Consider the following 17,169-nt stretch of genomic DNA (forward strand, 5'->3'; position numbering starts at 1 on the left):
GAACACATCAATGATAAGAAAGTGAAGCAGTCTTATTGCTGAGAGGGAGAAAGTTTGAGTGGTCTGAGTAGAAGATTAAGCTAGCTACAATATTCCCTTAAGCCAAAGCCTAACTAATCCAAAGCAAGGCCCTAACTCTCCTCAATTCTATGAGAGCTAACAGAGGTGAGGAAGCTGCAGAAGAAAAGTTGGAAGCTAGCAGAGGTTGGTTCATGAGGTTTAAAGAAAGAAGCCATCTCAGTGACATCAAAGGGCAAGGTGAGCCAGCAAGTGCTGATGGAGAAGCTGGAGCAAGTTCCCCAGACGGTCTAGCTGAGACCGTTCATGAAGGTGGCTACACCAACCAACAGATTTTCATTGTAAATGAAGCAGCCTTGTATGGGAAGAAGATGCCATCTAGGACTTTCATAGCTGGAGAGGAGAAGTCAATGCCTGGCTTCAAAGGACAGGCTGACTCTTGTTAGGGGTGAATGCAGCTGGTGAGTTTAAGTTGAAGCCAATGATTATTTACCATTCTTAAAGTCTTAGAACCCTTAGTAATTATGTTAAATCTACTCTGCCTGTGCTCTATAAATGGAACAATAAACCTTGAATAACAGAACATCTGTTTGTAACATGGTTTACTAAATATTTTAAGCCCAGAGTTGAGATCTACTGCTCAGAATTAAAGATTCCTTTCAAAATATTCCTGTTCACTGACAATTTACCTGGTCACCCAAGAGCCCTGATGGAGAGGGTCAATGAGATGAATGTTGTTTTCATGCCTGCTAACATGGTATCTCTTCTGTAGGCTATGGGTCATGGACTGATTTAGACTTTTAAGTGTTATTGTGTAAGAGTTACATTTTGTAAGGCTCATGCTGCTGTAGATAGTGATTCCTTGGATGGATCTTGTAAAGTCAATTGAAAACGTTCAGGAAAGGATTCGCCATTCTAGGTGCCATTAACCATATTTGTGATATCATGGGAAGAAGTCAAAATAGTGACATAAATGGGTTAGAAGTTTATTCCAACCCTCATGGAAGACGTTAGGAATTCAAGACTTCAGAGAGGAGGAAGTAATTGCAGATGTGGTGAAAATAGCAAGGGAACTAGAATTAGAAGTGGAGCCTGAAGATGTGACTGAATTGCTGTGTTCTCACAATGAAACTTGAACCGATGAGGAATTGCTTCTTAAGGATGAACAAAGAAAGTGGTTTCTTTTTTTTTGTTTAAAAAAGCCCTAAATTTTATTTGAGAGAGAAAGAGCAGGCAGGGTAGAGGGGCAGAGGGGGAGAGAGAGAGAGAGAGAGAGAGAGAGAGAGAGAGAATGAATCCCAAGCAGGCTCCACTCTGTCAGTGCAGAGCCCGACGCTGGACTCAGTCCCACAACTCTGGGATCATGAGCTGAGCTGAAATCAAGAGTCAGATGCTCAATCAACTAAGCCACCCTGATGCCCCAGAATGTTGTTTCTTAAAATGGAATCTAATCCTGGTGGACATATTGTGAAGATTGTTGAAATGACAAAGAATTTTAAATTAAGGTATGCACATTTTGTTTTAGACATAAAACTATTGCACACTTAGTAGACAATGATATAGTGGAAATATAACTTTTATATGCGCCGGGAAACCAACAAATTCATTTGACTCATTTTATTGCAATATTCACATTGATATTCACTGTTGTGCAGTGGTCTCGAGTTGAACCTGCTAATATCTCCAAAATATGTAGGCAGGCTCTGAATGGCTGAAAATATACTTTTTGGGAGACATTTAAAACAATAGGATGTCTAAGAATTTTGAGTTTTGAGCCAGCAGGCTTGTGAGCTAATGGTCCTACCCTGATATAAGAACAACGTAGGGGCCAATATACAAAAAACCATCTTTGGTTCAGTTATATAACTATGCCAAACATACTTTACCATTTCTAGCATCCCTCCTTTTATATAATGAAGAAGAAAATCTTTGGTGTGGTCCTGCAGCCATCTGGGACACCCAGAAGATAGCTTAAAATATATAATAATAGTTTATTTTTACGTTTGGAGTTTGAACTTGGAGAAACAATACTGGAAAGAATTGTTAGAGGAGCCAAGATTATGAGCAATTCATTGGTTCCTTTAGAGTAAAACAATAGTAACACAGCCACCGTAACATTAAATATTAGGAATACCAGATTTTGCAAGCAGTAGATCACAAAGAAAAAAAAAGATAATTACGATAGAATATTTTTGTGATGTAAGTAACTTTTATTTTCCAGGCACACTATATTGAAGGCATTAAATGGTTTTTCCTTTGTTAAATTAAGAGCAGAATGGATTCAAAACTCAGTCTGTCAATGCAACAGAATAAATCAAACTCCAATCTTATTCTTTTTGTATACAACTTAAATAACATTTTATAGTCAAGGATTCACAAGCATTTCTCTTTTTTATGATTAAACTTACCAAAATTGACTTGGTAAAAATTTGATATATTTTATAGCTTTTCAAATCCATTATTTGTTAATATAATTCACTTTACTTCAAGCCTTCCATAAATTATACTTCAACTTCAAATTTCCCTTTCTATTATTTTTAGCATTCCAGTTATTTAGAGATGTACTATTGATCAAAGTCTGTATGTCTAAAGCCTAAGATAAAACTTATTTCTTGTTAAGTTGATAAAAACAGACAAAACATATCCATCATTCTGTACACGTTTGCATTTCTTCATAATTATTTTACTTAATATAGTTCTAATCACTCATTTTAACTATAGCTTTTAACCAAAATAACTAATTTCAGTTTCAATTTTCTCTCTTACACACACACACACACACACACACACACACACACACACACACACACTTTTCAGGGGGTAACTAAGAACTCTGTGACATTCAAGGCAACTTTAGAGACCAGCAGAACACTCGTGCTTCAACAGTACACATCACACATCAATTTACAATCATACATACCCGTTTAAGCTTTATTTATCTCTTCTTGTTGGAACATGGAACTTAGGGTATACACTTGGCACACTTGGGTATTTCTATGACAATTCTCTTAATTCTTCTGACAGAAAGGAAAAAAGTTAGGAAATCAGAATTCTCTAGATTTCACAGTAGGTCTTTAAACTCTGGATAAGCCAGAACTAATCATTAACATTTTGTCTACATCACTAGTTTTTTCATACATTGAGGTCATTCATCAAAATTGCTATATCAACCAAGCAAAAATCCTCTTATAAGGCAGAGCTCTCTTTTCTAAGCTATTCAAAATCAATATTAATTTAAAGAAAAAACCCCTGAAAGATATACTTCCTTTTCTTTGCCTTTTAGTGTCGTTTTGTCTAAATAAGATATTTCTTCAGAACACAAAATGATATAGTATTGACTCATTAATCTGAAAAAACTTTTCTCAAGAAAGAGAATGAGAGAAAGGACCAGCCATAGATACAAAAGAACTACAGTTACAAGAACGTTGTACAAAGCTAACTTCTTTTCTTTTGCAAGGAGAGTGAGAACTTTTTTTTTCATTTATACACACAAGCACAAAGAGAATAAACAGCCTTAGTTCTACATCCTTAGCTATAGGTGAAAAGTAGATATGGAACCCAGTTTTCTGTGCCTGAACAAATTTCATTTGTCAGTTGTGGCTTCTTGGGAATAGGAATGTCAGGGAGTCAAAGAAGATAACTTGTTATGACAGTCTCTTGATAGGGGGCTGATCTCCATTCTAGTTGGCACAAAATTGACTCTTAAATGTTTTTAGCTATACTGGTGTTCAAACTACATGTAATACAAGGCGTATCATAAACTTTAAGACTAACATAAAAGAATAAATGAAAAAGACTGAGCTGTCATCTACCATCTACCACCCGACAGAGACTAGATGTCTGCGTGAAATAATCAAAATCAGACTCCCAACATTTCAGTTACCACGGGAAGAACAATAATGTCCATTGTACAAAATAGAACAGGACTCCTCATGAATCAGCATAATGCAGACATCAAAATAAACTCCAGAGGAAAGAAAATGCAGAAACAGAGCCATGATATTCACTCTGGGAATCAAGAAAGTTGGGCTCAGGATCCAGATATCTATATACAGTGTACTTTTTAGGGCCAAGACTCAGTTCTGTCTGGTGTATGAATCAACCTGGGCAACTCATTGGAATTTCAGCTGTGAAACATGCAGAAACCAAAGTAATGAAGAGGGAAAAAAAAGATTTTTATATGCTAAAAATTGCAGGGAAACTATACTTTGAACTTTGGAAGACTTTGAAAAAACTAACTGCCACATAAAGAATACACCATATATAAATGAAAAAAGCAGACACGAGATTACAGACAGTCTGTCCATGGTAGAAAGTCTGCAGTTTTCTCACAAATTTTCATCACTGCAAGGCCCATCCACATCAGTATGTCAGGGTTTATAATGGTTTCCATTATGGTCACTTGCTTCTGTGATCCTATAGTCCATGACGTTACCACTACACTACCATGCCTTTTGATAGAGAGCATTCGGAAAATAAAATCACTTTTTAGATTGTGTCTGATAAGCAGCGTATCAGTGCCAAATAATTTTGAATTAGTCTTTATTTTGACTAACTATATGACTAACTCTGTTATATGAAAACATTTTGTTCCTCAAATGTTATATCTCTTTCTTGAATAGTGATGGATAAGCTTTGACAAATTTGCTTTCTTTTGGATTTGCTTTCTTTAGAAGGTTAATTTTGTACATATTACGTTGACTCTGGCATATTGAAACTTATTTGGAGAACCCTGTTGACATGTTCAGGTGATCTGTATGAAATCTATGTACAAGTAATAATACATTTCCTATTTCAGTATATTTATCATTGAAATGAATTTAAGACTTTTCAGAAGTGATTATTTTTCTTATTAACTACACTAAGAAAGTTTTATATTTTATTTTTAGGTCAAAATCTATTCTAACTAAAAGTGGCAAACTTGACAATAAAGTTAAAAGAATTGGACCACACATAGAAATCTTCCAAGTGTTCCGGGAAAGGAACAAATTCATAAATACCAAAAAAATAGTGAAAATGATCACCATCATGCAGGCCTATGTCAGAGGGTGGCTGGAACGCAGAAGATACCAGAGAATAATGATCAAGGTAAAGCATATGTTAAATATAATGTGTGTAAATTTTCTTGTGTAGATTTTGAATAGTCACCTCGTCAATATATCTATGATTTTCTAAATAAAATTCTGACTGCATTCTTTGCATTGAAAAAAATGGTATGAATAATCTATTCTGCTGACAGTTTCAGATTTTCTCAAACTGGAGAATCTAAGCAAAAGGACTAGTTTATACTTAACCCAGTATTTTGGGACCACTTTTATGCCAAGGCCAGGACTGTCTATCTTTGTTCTAATTTTGTTTCTCCTTTTTGCTGTTTATTCTCTGCATAAAGCAACTTTCTTTCACTTCCCACACCCCTTGATACGGTTGTATTGCATATACATTCAACTCAAAAAGAACTATACATACAACACACATGTACACACACACGTCTGAGAAACTTTTATAAGCAGCAGTCCTGACTTTCAAAACAAATATTTAGGACTTACTTTGTCTGGGACAATGCAGAAGAACCTGATTGGATGGATCTTGGCAGACTTCTGAGAGGATCCTAAAATATCCTCACCTCGAGGGCTAAAGTTTTACCACTCACAAGCAATTTGTGAAGCCAACTACAAATAGAAGAATAGGTCAGGAGTGCCCTCTTAAATTCCTAGCACTTCTGGGAGGAGCCTTCTTGAATGGCCTTGTGGTGGACACTCCAAATGCATTTCTCTGAGAACTCAGAGATGCTGTTAGAAGGCAATCCATCTGCCTATCTTTGTGTGTGTGTGTGTGTGTGTGTGTGTGTATATATATATATATATATATATGTACCCATAATACATGTATGTAGTTCTGATGATTAAATGTGATAACACATGTAAAAATTTAACAAAAAGGTAAAATTTCCATATAATTAATATTTCAATATTTCATTAATTCTGTGAGGTAACAGTTTTATCCATTTTATAAGTGAAGAAACTGAAGCTCAGAGAAATAAAGCTGGTTGCTCAAAGTAACACTGCTGGTAAGTGACAGAGGTAGAACTCAAACTCATGTCTGACTCCAAAGCCAATCTTATTCTATATATCATATCATCTACTGAGCTATTATGGCTGATTCGTCCCTAATCTGATCTAAAGCCATATCGAGACCTATCTCTCTAACTCAAAATTCAGGCTTTAAATTGCCCACTTGAAAGGTCCATAATTAAATCAAACTTCACATAGCCTTAAATGAATTTGTTTTCATACTTCACAAAGCTCTTCCTTTCCTTTATTGTTTTAAATTTTATAGAGGAATAATTGACATAACATTATAGTGCTTTCAGGTGTACAGCATAATGATTTGGTATTTGATTACGTTGCAAAATGATCACCACAATAAGCCTAGTACCATCCATCACCATATGAAGTTAACTTTCAGGATTTATTCTCTTGGCAACTTTCAAGTGTGCTCTATGATATTATTGAGTGTGGGCTATTATAGTCACCATGTCTTATTTATTTTATAACTTGAAGTTTTTACCTCACTTCCTTTACCTGTTTCATCTACTCCCTAGTTCTCCTCTGGCAACCACTTCTCTTCTCTTAATCTATGGTTTTGTTTTTATTTTGTTTGTTCATTTGTTTTTTAAATTTCACATGTATGTGAAATCCTATGGTATTATCTTTCTCTGACTTACTTCACTTAGCATAATTCCTATGTTATCCATCCATGTTACCACAAATGGAAAAATTTCATTCTTTTTTTAAATTGAAGAATCATTGACGTATGACATTGTATTAGTTTCTGTTGTACACATAGTGATGCAATGTTTATATAAGTTATGAAAAGTTTACCACAGTAAGTGTTATCATCTGTCCCCGTACAAAGTTGTTACAATATCATTGACTGTGTTCCCTATGCTATACGTTACATCTCTGTGTATTATTTATTTTATAACTGGAAGATTTTACCTCTCAATCCCCTTCACCGGTTTTGTCCATCTGCTTGCACTCCTCCCCTCTGGCAACCATTAATTTATTCTTTGTATCTATGAGTTGGTTTATGCTTTGTTTTGTTTGTTCATTTGTTTTATAGTAGAGTCCGTATATCAGTGAAATAATACAATATTTGCCTTTCTTTGACTGACTGATTTCACATAGCATAATACTCTCTAGGTCCATCCATATTGTTGAAAATGGCAAGATTTTATTCTTTTTTATATCTGAATAATAATCCATTGTGTGTGTGTGTGTGTGTATGTATGTGTGCACACACATATACATCTATTAATGGGCATTTAGGTTGCTTCCATATCTTGGCTATTGTAAATAGAGCTGCAATGAACAGAGAGGTGCATATGACTTTGAATTAGTATTTTAATTTTCTTTGAAAAATACCAACAGTGGAATTGTTGGATTGTATAGTAGTTATGTTTTTAATTTTTTGAGGAGCATCCATACTATTTTCCACAGTAGCCATACCAATTTACATTCCTACCAATAATGCACAAGGGTGCCCTTTTCTCCACATCCTCATTGATACTTGTTATTCCTTATCTTTTTGATAGTAGCCATTCTGACATGTGTGAGGTGATATCTCATTGTGGTTTTGATTTGTATTTCCCTGGTGATGAGTGCTGTTGAGCATCTTTTCATGTATCTATTGGCCATCTGTATGTCTTCTTTGGGAAAATATCTATTCAGGTGCTCTGCCCATATTTTAATTGGATTTTTTTATACTGAGTTGTATGAGTTATTTATATATTTCGGGTGTTAACCCCTTATCTGATATGTCATTTGCAAACAATTTCTCTGATTCATTAGGTTGCTTTTTCATTTTGTTGATCTTTTCCTTTGCTGTGAAGAAGTTTTTTAGTTTGAGGTAGACCCATTTGTTTATTTTGGCTTTTGTTGTCATTGTCTGAGGAGACAGATCTAAAAAATATTGCTAAGACCAATATTCAAGAGCTTACTACCTGTGTGTTCACCTAGGAATTTTATGTTTTCAGGTTTCACTTAAGTCAATAATACATTTTGAATTTATTTTTGTTTATGGTGTAAGAAAATGAACCAGTTTCATTCTTTTGCATGTAGCTGTTCAGTGTTCACATCATTTACTGAAGAGACTGTCTTTTTTTCATTGTATATTCTTATCTCCATTATCATAGATTACTTGACCATGTAAGTGGGTTTATTTCTGGGCTGCCTATTCTATTCTTTTGATCTTTGTATTTGTTTTGATCAGTGAAGCTTTGTAGCATAGTTTGAAATCCTGGAGCATGATACCTCCAACTTTGTTCTTCTTTCGCAGGATTGTTTTGGTTATACAGAGTTGTTTGTGTTCCATACAGATTTTAGGATTATTTGTTCTAGTTCTGTGAAAAATGCTGCTTGTATTTTGATAGGGATTATAATGAATTTGTAGATTACTTTGGGTATTATGGACATCTTAACAATATTAATTCTTACAATCCATGAGCATAGTATATATTTGCATTTGTTTGTGTCATCTTCAGTTTCTTTCATCAATGTCTTACAGTTTTTAAGGTACAGTTATTTCACTTCCTTGGTTAAACTTATTTATATGTGAAATCTGGAAGAAATGGATAAATTCCTAGGAACATATAAAACCAAAACTCAAACAGGAAGAAATAGAAAATTTGAACAGACTTATAACCAGTAAAGAAATTGAATCAGTAACCAAAAGTCTCCCAACAGATAAGAGTCCAGTGCCAGATGGTTTCCTGGGGGAATTACCAAATATTTAAAGAAGAGCTAATACTTATTCTTTTGAAACTGTTACAAAAAATAGAAATGGAAGGAAAACCTCCAAACTTATTCTATGAGGCCAGCATTACCTTGATTCCAAAACCAGTAAAGACCCATCCTAAAAAGGAGAATTACAGACCAATATTCCTGATGAACATGAATGCAAAAATTCTCAACAAGATACCAGTAAATTGAATCCAACAGTATAGTAAAAGACATATTAACTGTGATCAAGTGGGATTTATTTCTGGGCTGCAGTGGTGTTTTAATATTCAGAAGTCAATCAATGTGATACTCCACATTAATAAAGTAAAAGGTATGAACCATAAGATCCTCTCAGTAGATGCAGAAAAAAACATTTGACAAAATACAGCATCCTTTCTTGATAAAAACCCTCAAGAAAGTAGAGATAGAACATCATGAAGGCCATACACAAAAGACCCACGGCTAGTATCATCCTTAATGGGGAAAAACTAGAGCTTTTTCCCTAAGGTCAGGAACACAATAGGGATGTCCAGTTTCACCACTGTTGTTCCACATAGTACTGGAAGTCCTAGCCTCAGCAATTAGATAACAAAAAGAAATAAAAGGCATCCAAATTGACAAGGAAGTCAAACTTTCACTTTACAGATGACATGATACTCTGTGTGGAAAACCCAAAAAACAACACCAAAAAAATTGCTAGAACTGATACATAAATTCAGTCAAGTCACAGGATATAAAATTAATATAAATAAATCAGCTGCATTTCCATATACAATAATGAAGTAGCAGAAAGAGAAATCAAAGAATCGATCCTATTTACAACTGCACCAGAAACCATAAGATAACTAGGAATAAACCTACCCAAAGAGGTAAAAGATCTGTACTCTCAAAACTATAGAACACTTATGAAAGATATTGAAGAAGACATAAAGAAATGGTAAAACATTCCATACTCATGAATTGCAAGAACAAATATTGTTAAAATTTCTATACTACCCAAAGCAGTCTACAAATTCAGTGCAATCCCTATCAAAATCACCAGCATTTTTCATAGAGCTAGAACAAAGAGTTCTAAAATTTGTATGGAACCAGGAAAGACCCTGAATAACCAAAGTAATGTTTAAAAAGGAAAGCAAAGTGAGAGGCGTTACAATTCCAGACTTTGAGCTGTATTATAAAGCTGTAATCATCAAGACAGTATGGTACTGGCACAAAAACAGACACATACATCAATGGAACAGAATGGAGTACCCAGAAATGGACCTACAACTATATGGTCAACTAGTCTTAAACAAAGCAGGAAAGAATATCCAGTGGAAAAAAGACAGTGTTGGGAAAACTGGAGACATGCAGAAGAATGAAACTGGACCACTCTCTCATACCATACACAAAAATAAATTCAAAATGGATGAAAGACCTAAATGTGAGACAGGAAACCATCAAAATCCTAGAGGAGAACACAGGCAGAAACCTATTTGATGTCAGCCATAACAACTTCTTACTAGACACGTCTCCAGAGGCAAGGGAAACAAAAGCAAACATGAACTATTGGGACCTCACCAATATAAAATGACACTTCTGCACAGCAAAGAAAATAATCAACAAAACTAAAAGGCAGCCTGCAGAATGGGAGAAGATATTTGCAAATGACATACCAGATAAAGGGCTAATATCCAAAATCTATATAGAACTTATCAAACTCAACACCCAAAAACCAAATAATCCAGTTAAGAAATGGGCAGAAGACACGAGTAGATACTTCTCCATAGAAGACACACAAATGGCGAACAGACACATGAAAAAATGCTCAACATCACTCACCATTAGGGAAATACAAATCAAAACCACAATGAGATACCACCCCACACCTGTCAAAATGGCTAAAATGAACAACTAAGGAAACAAAAGATATTGGTGAGGATGTGGGAGAAAGGGGAAAGGAGAACCCTCTTGCACTTTTGATGGGAATACAAACTAGAGCAGCCACTCTGGAAAACAGTGTGCAGGGTCATTAGAAAGTTAAAGATAGAACTACCCTATGACCTAGTAGTTATACCACTAGGTATTTACCCAAAGGATACAAAAATGCTGATTCAAAGAGGCACATGCACCCAAGAGGCTATCAACAATAGCCAAACTGTGGAAAGAGCCTAAATGTCCATTGATTGATGAATGAATAAAGAGGAAATGGTATATATATACAATGGAGTATTTAAAAAAATTTTTTTAATTGTTCTTGAGAGAGACAGAAAGTGACAGCGTGGGAAGAGCAGAGAGAGAAGGAGACACAGAATCTAAAGTAGGCTCCAGGCTCTGAGCTGTCAGCACAGAGCCTGACGTGGGGCTCAAACTCATGAACTGTGAGATCATGACCTGAGCCGAAGTCAGACACATAACCGACTGAGCCAGCCAGATGCCCCTATACAATGGAGTATTATTCAGCCATTAAAAACAATGAAATCTTGCCATTTATAATGACATTAATGAAACTAGAGTATATTATGCTAAGTGAAATAAGCCAGTCAGAGAAAGACAAATACCATATGAGTTCACTCATACATGTAATTTAAGAAGCAGAACAGATAAACATAGGGGAAGGGAAGGAAAAGTAAAATAAAATAAAAACATAGAGGGAGTCAAACCATAAGAGACTCTTAACTATGGAGAACAAACTAAGGGTTGCTGGGGGGAAATGTGTGTGTGGGGGGGGATGGCCTAAACGGGTGATGGGCATTAAGAAGGGCACTTGTTGTGATGAGCACTGGCTGTTATATGTAAGTGATTAATCACTAAATTCCATTCCTGAAACCAGTACTACACTATATGTTAACTAACTAATTTAAATAAAATCTTGGGAAAAAAAGATTATTTCTAGGTATTTTATTCTCTCGGATGTACTTATAAATAAGATTGGTTTCTTAATTTCTTTTTCTGATAGCTTGTTATAACTATAAAGAAAAACAACATATTTCTATATATTGATTTTGTAGCCTGCAACTTTACTGAATTCATTTATTAAATCTAATAGTATTTTGGTAGAGTCTTTATGTTTTTATTTTCTTTTTAAAAAAAATTTTAATGTTTATTTTTGAATGAGAGAAAGCACAAACAGGGGGAAGGGCAGAGAGAGAGGGAGACAGACTCTGAAGCAGGCTCCAGGCTCTGAGCTGTCAGCTCAAAGCCCAGTGCAAGGCTTGAACTCACAAACCATGAGATCATGACCTGAGCTGAAGTTGGACACAATGGACTAAGCCACCCAGGTGCCCCAATGGTTTTCCATATATAGTATCATGTCATCTGCAAATGGTAACGATTTTACTTCTTCTTTTCCAATTTGCAAGCCTTTTATTTCCTTTTTTTTTTCTTTCCCCTAATTGCCATGACTACGACTTCTGATACAGTGTTGAATAAAAGTGGTGAGAGTGGGCCTCTTTCCCTGTTCCTGATCTTCCAGGAAAGCTTTTGGCTTTTCACTGTTGAGCATATTTTAGCTATAGATTTGTTATATATGACCTTCTTATTATGTTGAGGTATGGACCCTTTATACCCACTTTACTGAGATTTTTTTTTATCATAAATGGACATTGAATGTTATCAAATGCTTCTACATCTACTGAGATGATCATATGAATTTTATCCTTCATTTTGTTAATGTGGTGCAACAGGTTGATTGATTTATGGGTGTTGAAACATTCTTGTATCCCTGGAATAAATTTCACTTGATCATGGTATATGATCATCTTAATGTATTGTTGAATTCAGTGCTAATATTTTGAGAATTTTGGCATTTATGTTCTTTAGGGACAGTGGCCTGTGATTTCTCTTTTCTTTCTTTCTTTCTTTCTTTCTTTCTTTCTTTCTTTCTTTCTTTCTTCTCTCTCTTTCTCTCTTCTTTCTTTCTTTGTTTCTTCTTTCTCTTTCTTTCTTTCTTTCTTTCTTTCTTTCTTTCTTTCTTTCTTTCTTTTCTCTTCTCTTCTCTTCTCTTCTCTTCTCTTTTCTTTTCTTTTCTTTTCTTTTCTTTTCTTCTTTCTTTACCTTCTCTGGTTTTGGCATCAGGGTAGTACTCATTTCATAAAGTGAGTTCGAAAGTGTTCATTCCTTTAATTTTCTGGAAGAGTTTGAGAAGTATAGGTATTAAATCTTCTCTGAATGTTTGGTAGAATTCACCAGTAAAGCTATCTAGTCTTGGACTTTTGTTTTTTGGGAGGTTTTTGACTTTCAGTATCCTCACTATTAACTGATATATTCATATTTTCTGTGTTTTCCTGATTCACTCTTGAAAGATTGTATGTTTGTAGGAATTTATCCACTTCTTCTAGTTTGTCCAGTTTGTTGGCATATAATTATTCACAATAGTCTTATTCTTGGTATTTTTTGTGGTATCAGTTGTAAGTTTTTTCATTTCTCATTTTATTTGAGTTTTCTTTTTTTTTCCTCATGGTAAGTCTAGCTAAATGTTTGTCAATTTTTGTTTATCTTTTTAAAGAACCAGCTCTTACTTTTACTGATCTTTTATATTATCTTTTTAGTATCTATTTTACTTATATCTGCTCTGATCTTTATTATTTCCTTCTTTCTACTAACTTGACACTTCACTTTTTCTTCTTTTATTCCTTTAGGTGCAAAATTAAATAGTTTATTTGAGATTTTTCTTGTTTTTTTTGTGTTGTCTTGTTTTGTTTTTTGGTTTTTGGTTTTTGTTGAGGTAGGCCTGTACTGCTATGAATTGCCTCTTAGAAATACTTGCTGCATCCCATAGATTTTGGTATGTCATATATCCGTTTCCCTTTGTCTCTTGGTATTTTAAAAATTTGTCTGATTTCTTTGTTAATTCTGTGGTTGTTTAGTAGTATGCTGTTTAATCTCCGCATATTTGTGAGTTTTCTTTTCTTGTAATTAATTTCTAGTTTCATACCATTCAGTGTTCATGCTTGGTATGATTTCAGTCTTCTTAAATTTAATGCTGGTTTTAGCACGGGAGTGGGAGAATGTCATGATCACTTGCACTTGTTGGCCCCAGCTAGGGAGTGGAGCAGGGCTGCAAACACCCATGCTCACAGTCTTTAGCAAGGGACTGGTAGAATGTTGTGACTGCTCACGCTCATGGGCCCCAGCCAGTGAAGGCAGGGGTGCCACCGCCATTCACCCCCACCAGCCTTAGCAAGGCAGCAGGATGGCACTGAGTCTGCACATACTCTCCTGTGCTAGCGGGGTGGGGAGAGAGCGCAAAGCTGACAGCTGCCAGTGCCTCCATCTCTGAAGAGAGTCCCAGCTGTCCCCTGCCCCTTCAACAAATCCTTTAAGATTAGCAAGTGAATCTCCTTCATCTGTAGTCTAGGTGCTTTTCAAACTGCTGCTTTTGTGGTAGGTCCCAACATGAGTGAGACTGCAGGTGAGCCTTTCAATAAGAGAATCTTGGTTTCCTACGGCCCTTTGTATTCCTTGGATGCAAACCCTGTTGGTTTTCCTACCCATCTGGATGTGGACCTTTCATCCTTTGTTATAGAGGAACAGTTCTGCTAGTTTTCAGTTCATTTTTAGAGGGAATAGTTCCATACATAGCTGCAGGTTTGGTGTGTTTGTGGGAAGAGAGGAGTTCAGGATTTTCCTATGCCCTATCTTGGACCCCACCCCCACCCCCACCCCGTACTACCTATATTGATGAACCATTCCACCACCCACCAAGCTATACCTGGAGTTTTTTATACTTTCAACTCGCTCACTTCCATATTTAATTGATTATCACATGCATAATATTTCTTGTGTTGCTCTTCCTCTCTTTGTTTCTTGCCAGAGCTTCTAGTTACTAACTCTCACATGGAGAACTACAGTTATCTCCTATTTATCCTCTTTTCTGCTTACCCCCCCAATCTGTCATATACAATTATAGAAATTTCACACAGATTACCTTATGCCATTTCTTATCATCTTTTAATGGCCTATATTGCTTGTAAGAGAAAGCATAAATTCTCTAACATAACATGGTACACATTACCTCCCTGGTCTGGCACTTGCCTGCTGTCCATCTTCATCACATGAGAATTCCTCACTAATGCCATGTGCTCTAGCAAAGCCCAAATTCTTTAATTCCCTGATTGTTTCCTATTATATCTTATGTGGTTTTTTTTTTAACGTTTATTTATTTTTGAGACAGAGAGAGACAGAGCATGAACAGGGGAGGGGCAGAGAGAGAGGGAGACACAGAATCTGAAACAGGCTCCAGGCTCTGAGCGGTCAGCACAGAGCCGGACACGGGGCTCGAACTCACGGACCGTGAGATCATGACCTGAGCCGCAGTTGGACGCTTAACCGACCAAGCCACCCAGGCGCCCCTATATCTTATGTTTTTATGCTGTTCTCTTAGGATGGAATACTCTTCCTTCCTAATCTTTTGATAAACTCCAACTCATCTTTCAAGATCTTCCTTGCATATATGTGCTTAGACAGTGTCTCAGGTCCGTTAAGCAGTAATTATCTTTCTATCCTTTTGGTCATTCTTGTGCTCAGCTATCTATATTGTGACCTTTATATACATGTCTGTCATAAGTAATACAAATATGTGACCTATTTGGAAGAATATACTCTTTATTTTTATATTTATAGCATTACACTATTTTGACATGTAATATACTCTATGATTTTAATTCTTTGCACTTATTATCTACTTTTTTCTTGTTTGTTTAGTTTTTTTATATGTTTACATTGTTTCCGTTTTGTTTGCTACTGTGTTTGAATGCCTAGAATAGTGATTAGTACACGGTAAGTATTCAGTAAATATGTATTGAGTGGATGAATTAATTCAACAAAATATAGCTATAGAAATTTATCAGGACACTCCCAATGATTCATATTTATATGTAGAGAGAAAGAATGTATATGCATATGTGTGTATATATATATACATATATATAAGTACATAATATATAATATATATCATATGGTTATATATCACATATATGATTATGTATTTATATTATGATTTAATTTAATTATAGAATTTCTTGCGTTAGAGTGAATTATAGAGTCATCCATCACCTCTGGTAGAGAAAAGAGTCTTAGTAAACTTAGAGAGCAAGAATGGGCCCAAGAGAATGGTGAAAAGGAGAGACAAGGAAAATGCTGAATTTCTATGTAGAGGTAGAATTTGAAATGGAAAGAATGGGAAGCACTTTTAACGGGTTGGAGCCAGTTCAAACTAGACTGTTGACTTTGACTTGGTTATAAAATTTGTTACGATCACTGATTTTCTTTTTTATTATATCACTCGTATGGTGCTTTGTATGTTGGATGACTGCTCTGTTTATATGGTGAATGTTGTCTTGCCTGCTGTTGAACAGCTAGTGCAGCAGGCCTGTAATGCACACATCGTCAGGTTCCAGGACTGTGCCTGTGTACAGGGTTGCAGTTGGGGGAATTCTTGATAGAGTTTCTGCCCTGGAGGCTGTGCAGCAAATCACTGGATAATTGTCGGCACCATGGCAATCCCTGAGCTGGAAGACTTCCATGGTCATATTGTTTGGCTACTGCTTCAGATCTTGTAGCTGTGGACAGTGTCTATGAGAATGTCACTTTACGATACCTCAAGAGAATGTACAATTTCCACCATTTCCTGTGAAATGCTCCAGCTTGGGTTTATTTAGAAATAATGAAGCAACATTGAATTAGATCAGTCATAAGGGTACCACAGAGGTTGCTGCATTTAAGTACCAGAATTGTTTCCACTATTGAAAGTGTCCTTTTCCTTTTAAAAACTCTGTGTTGTTTGCATGTGTTTTGGAATAATTAATAATGATCTTTAAAAAAAACTATAAAGATACAAAAACAGTATTTTTCTGAGTATAATGCCTCTAAGATTTTACTTAATTTTAATATTTTTCTATGAATATTTATAATTTAAATTTTTAAATTTTAGGCTTAAATTGATAATATTCATTTGCTATTTGCCAAACATATTGAAATCCTAGGGCACTTGAAAAGCTGATGGTTGTAATAAGAAAATGTTCAAATTGAATTTTGAATAAATATTTGTTATTTTTGAATAAACATTTGTTGAATAAATAAACTTGGGATACTTCTGGAAAATCTGAGGTTTAAGGTTATGATAGCAATACTCCATACATAGGCCAGTGGTTTTTAACCTTTTGGAGGTTATAGAATCCTTTGAAAATTCAATAGATTGTAGATTTTCTCTCATTATCTCAAAACGCAAAACAGAAACAATAAGAAAATACTTGAGCCCATACATAGGCCCTATGGCACAGGTGACATGGATCAGAAAAGTTTTATTACGTAAGTTTGCTAGCTCCCAGACACCAGGGGAACTGTGTTCTTTATTTAAGATTACTTAAAAAAATTAGTAACAGTTACTACT

General features: G+C 35.3%; 1 protein-coding gene across 6 annotated transcripts in view; it reads left to right on the top strand.

Moving 5' to 3' along the window:
- IQCM (IQ motif containing M) overlaps positions 1-17,169 on the top strand; it is a 648,904-nt gene that overhangs the window by 244,057 nt on the left and 387,678 nt on the right. For all 6 annotated transcript variants that reach the window (XM_053216882.1, XM_053216881.1, XM_053216880.1 and 3 more), the window contains exon 10: positions 4,908-5,106. In XM_053216882.1, the coding sequence (XP_053072857.1) occupies positions 4,908-5,106 (199 nt within the window). The remainder of the gene's footprint in view (positions 1-4,907; positions 5,107-17,169) is intronic.

This window comes from Acinonyx jubatus, chromosome B1 (genome assembly GCF_027475565.1).
Source record: "Acinonyx jubatus isolate Ajub_Pintada_27869175 chromosome B1, VMU_Ajub_asm_v1.0, whole genome shotgun sequence".
In the NCBI taxonomy this organism is placed as follows: Eukaryota; Metazoa; Chordata; class Mammalia; order Carnivora; family Felidae; genus Acinonyx; species Acinonyx jubatus.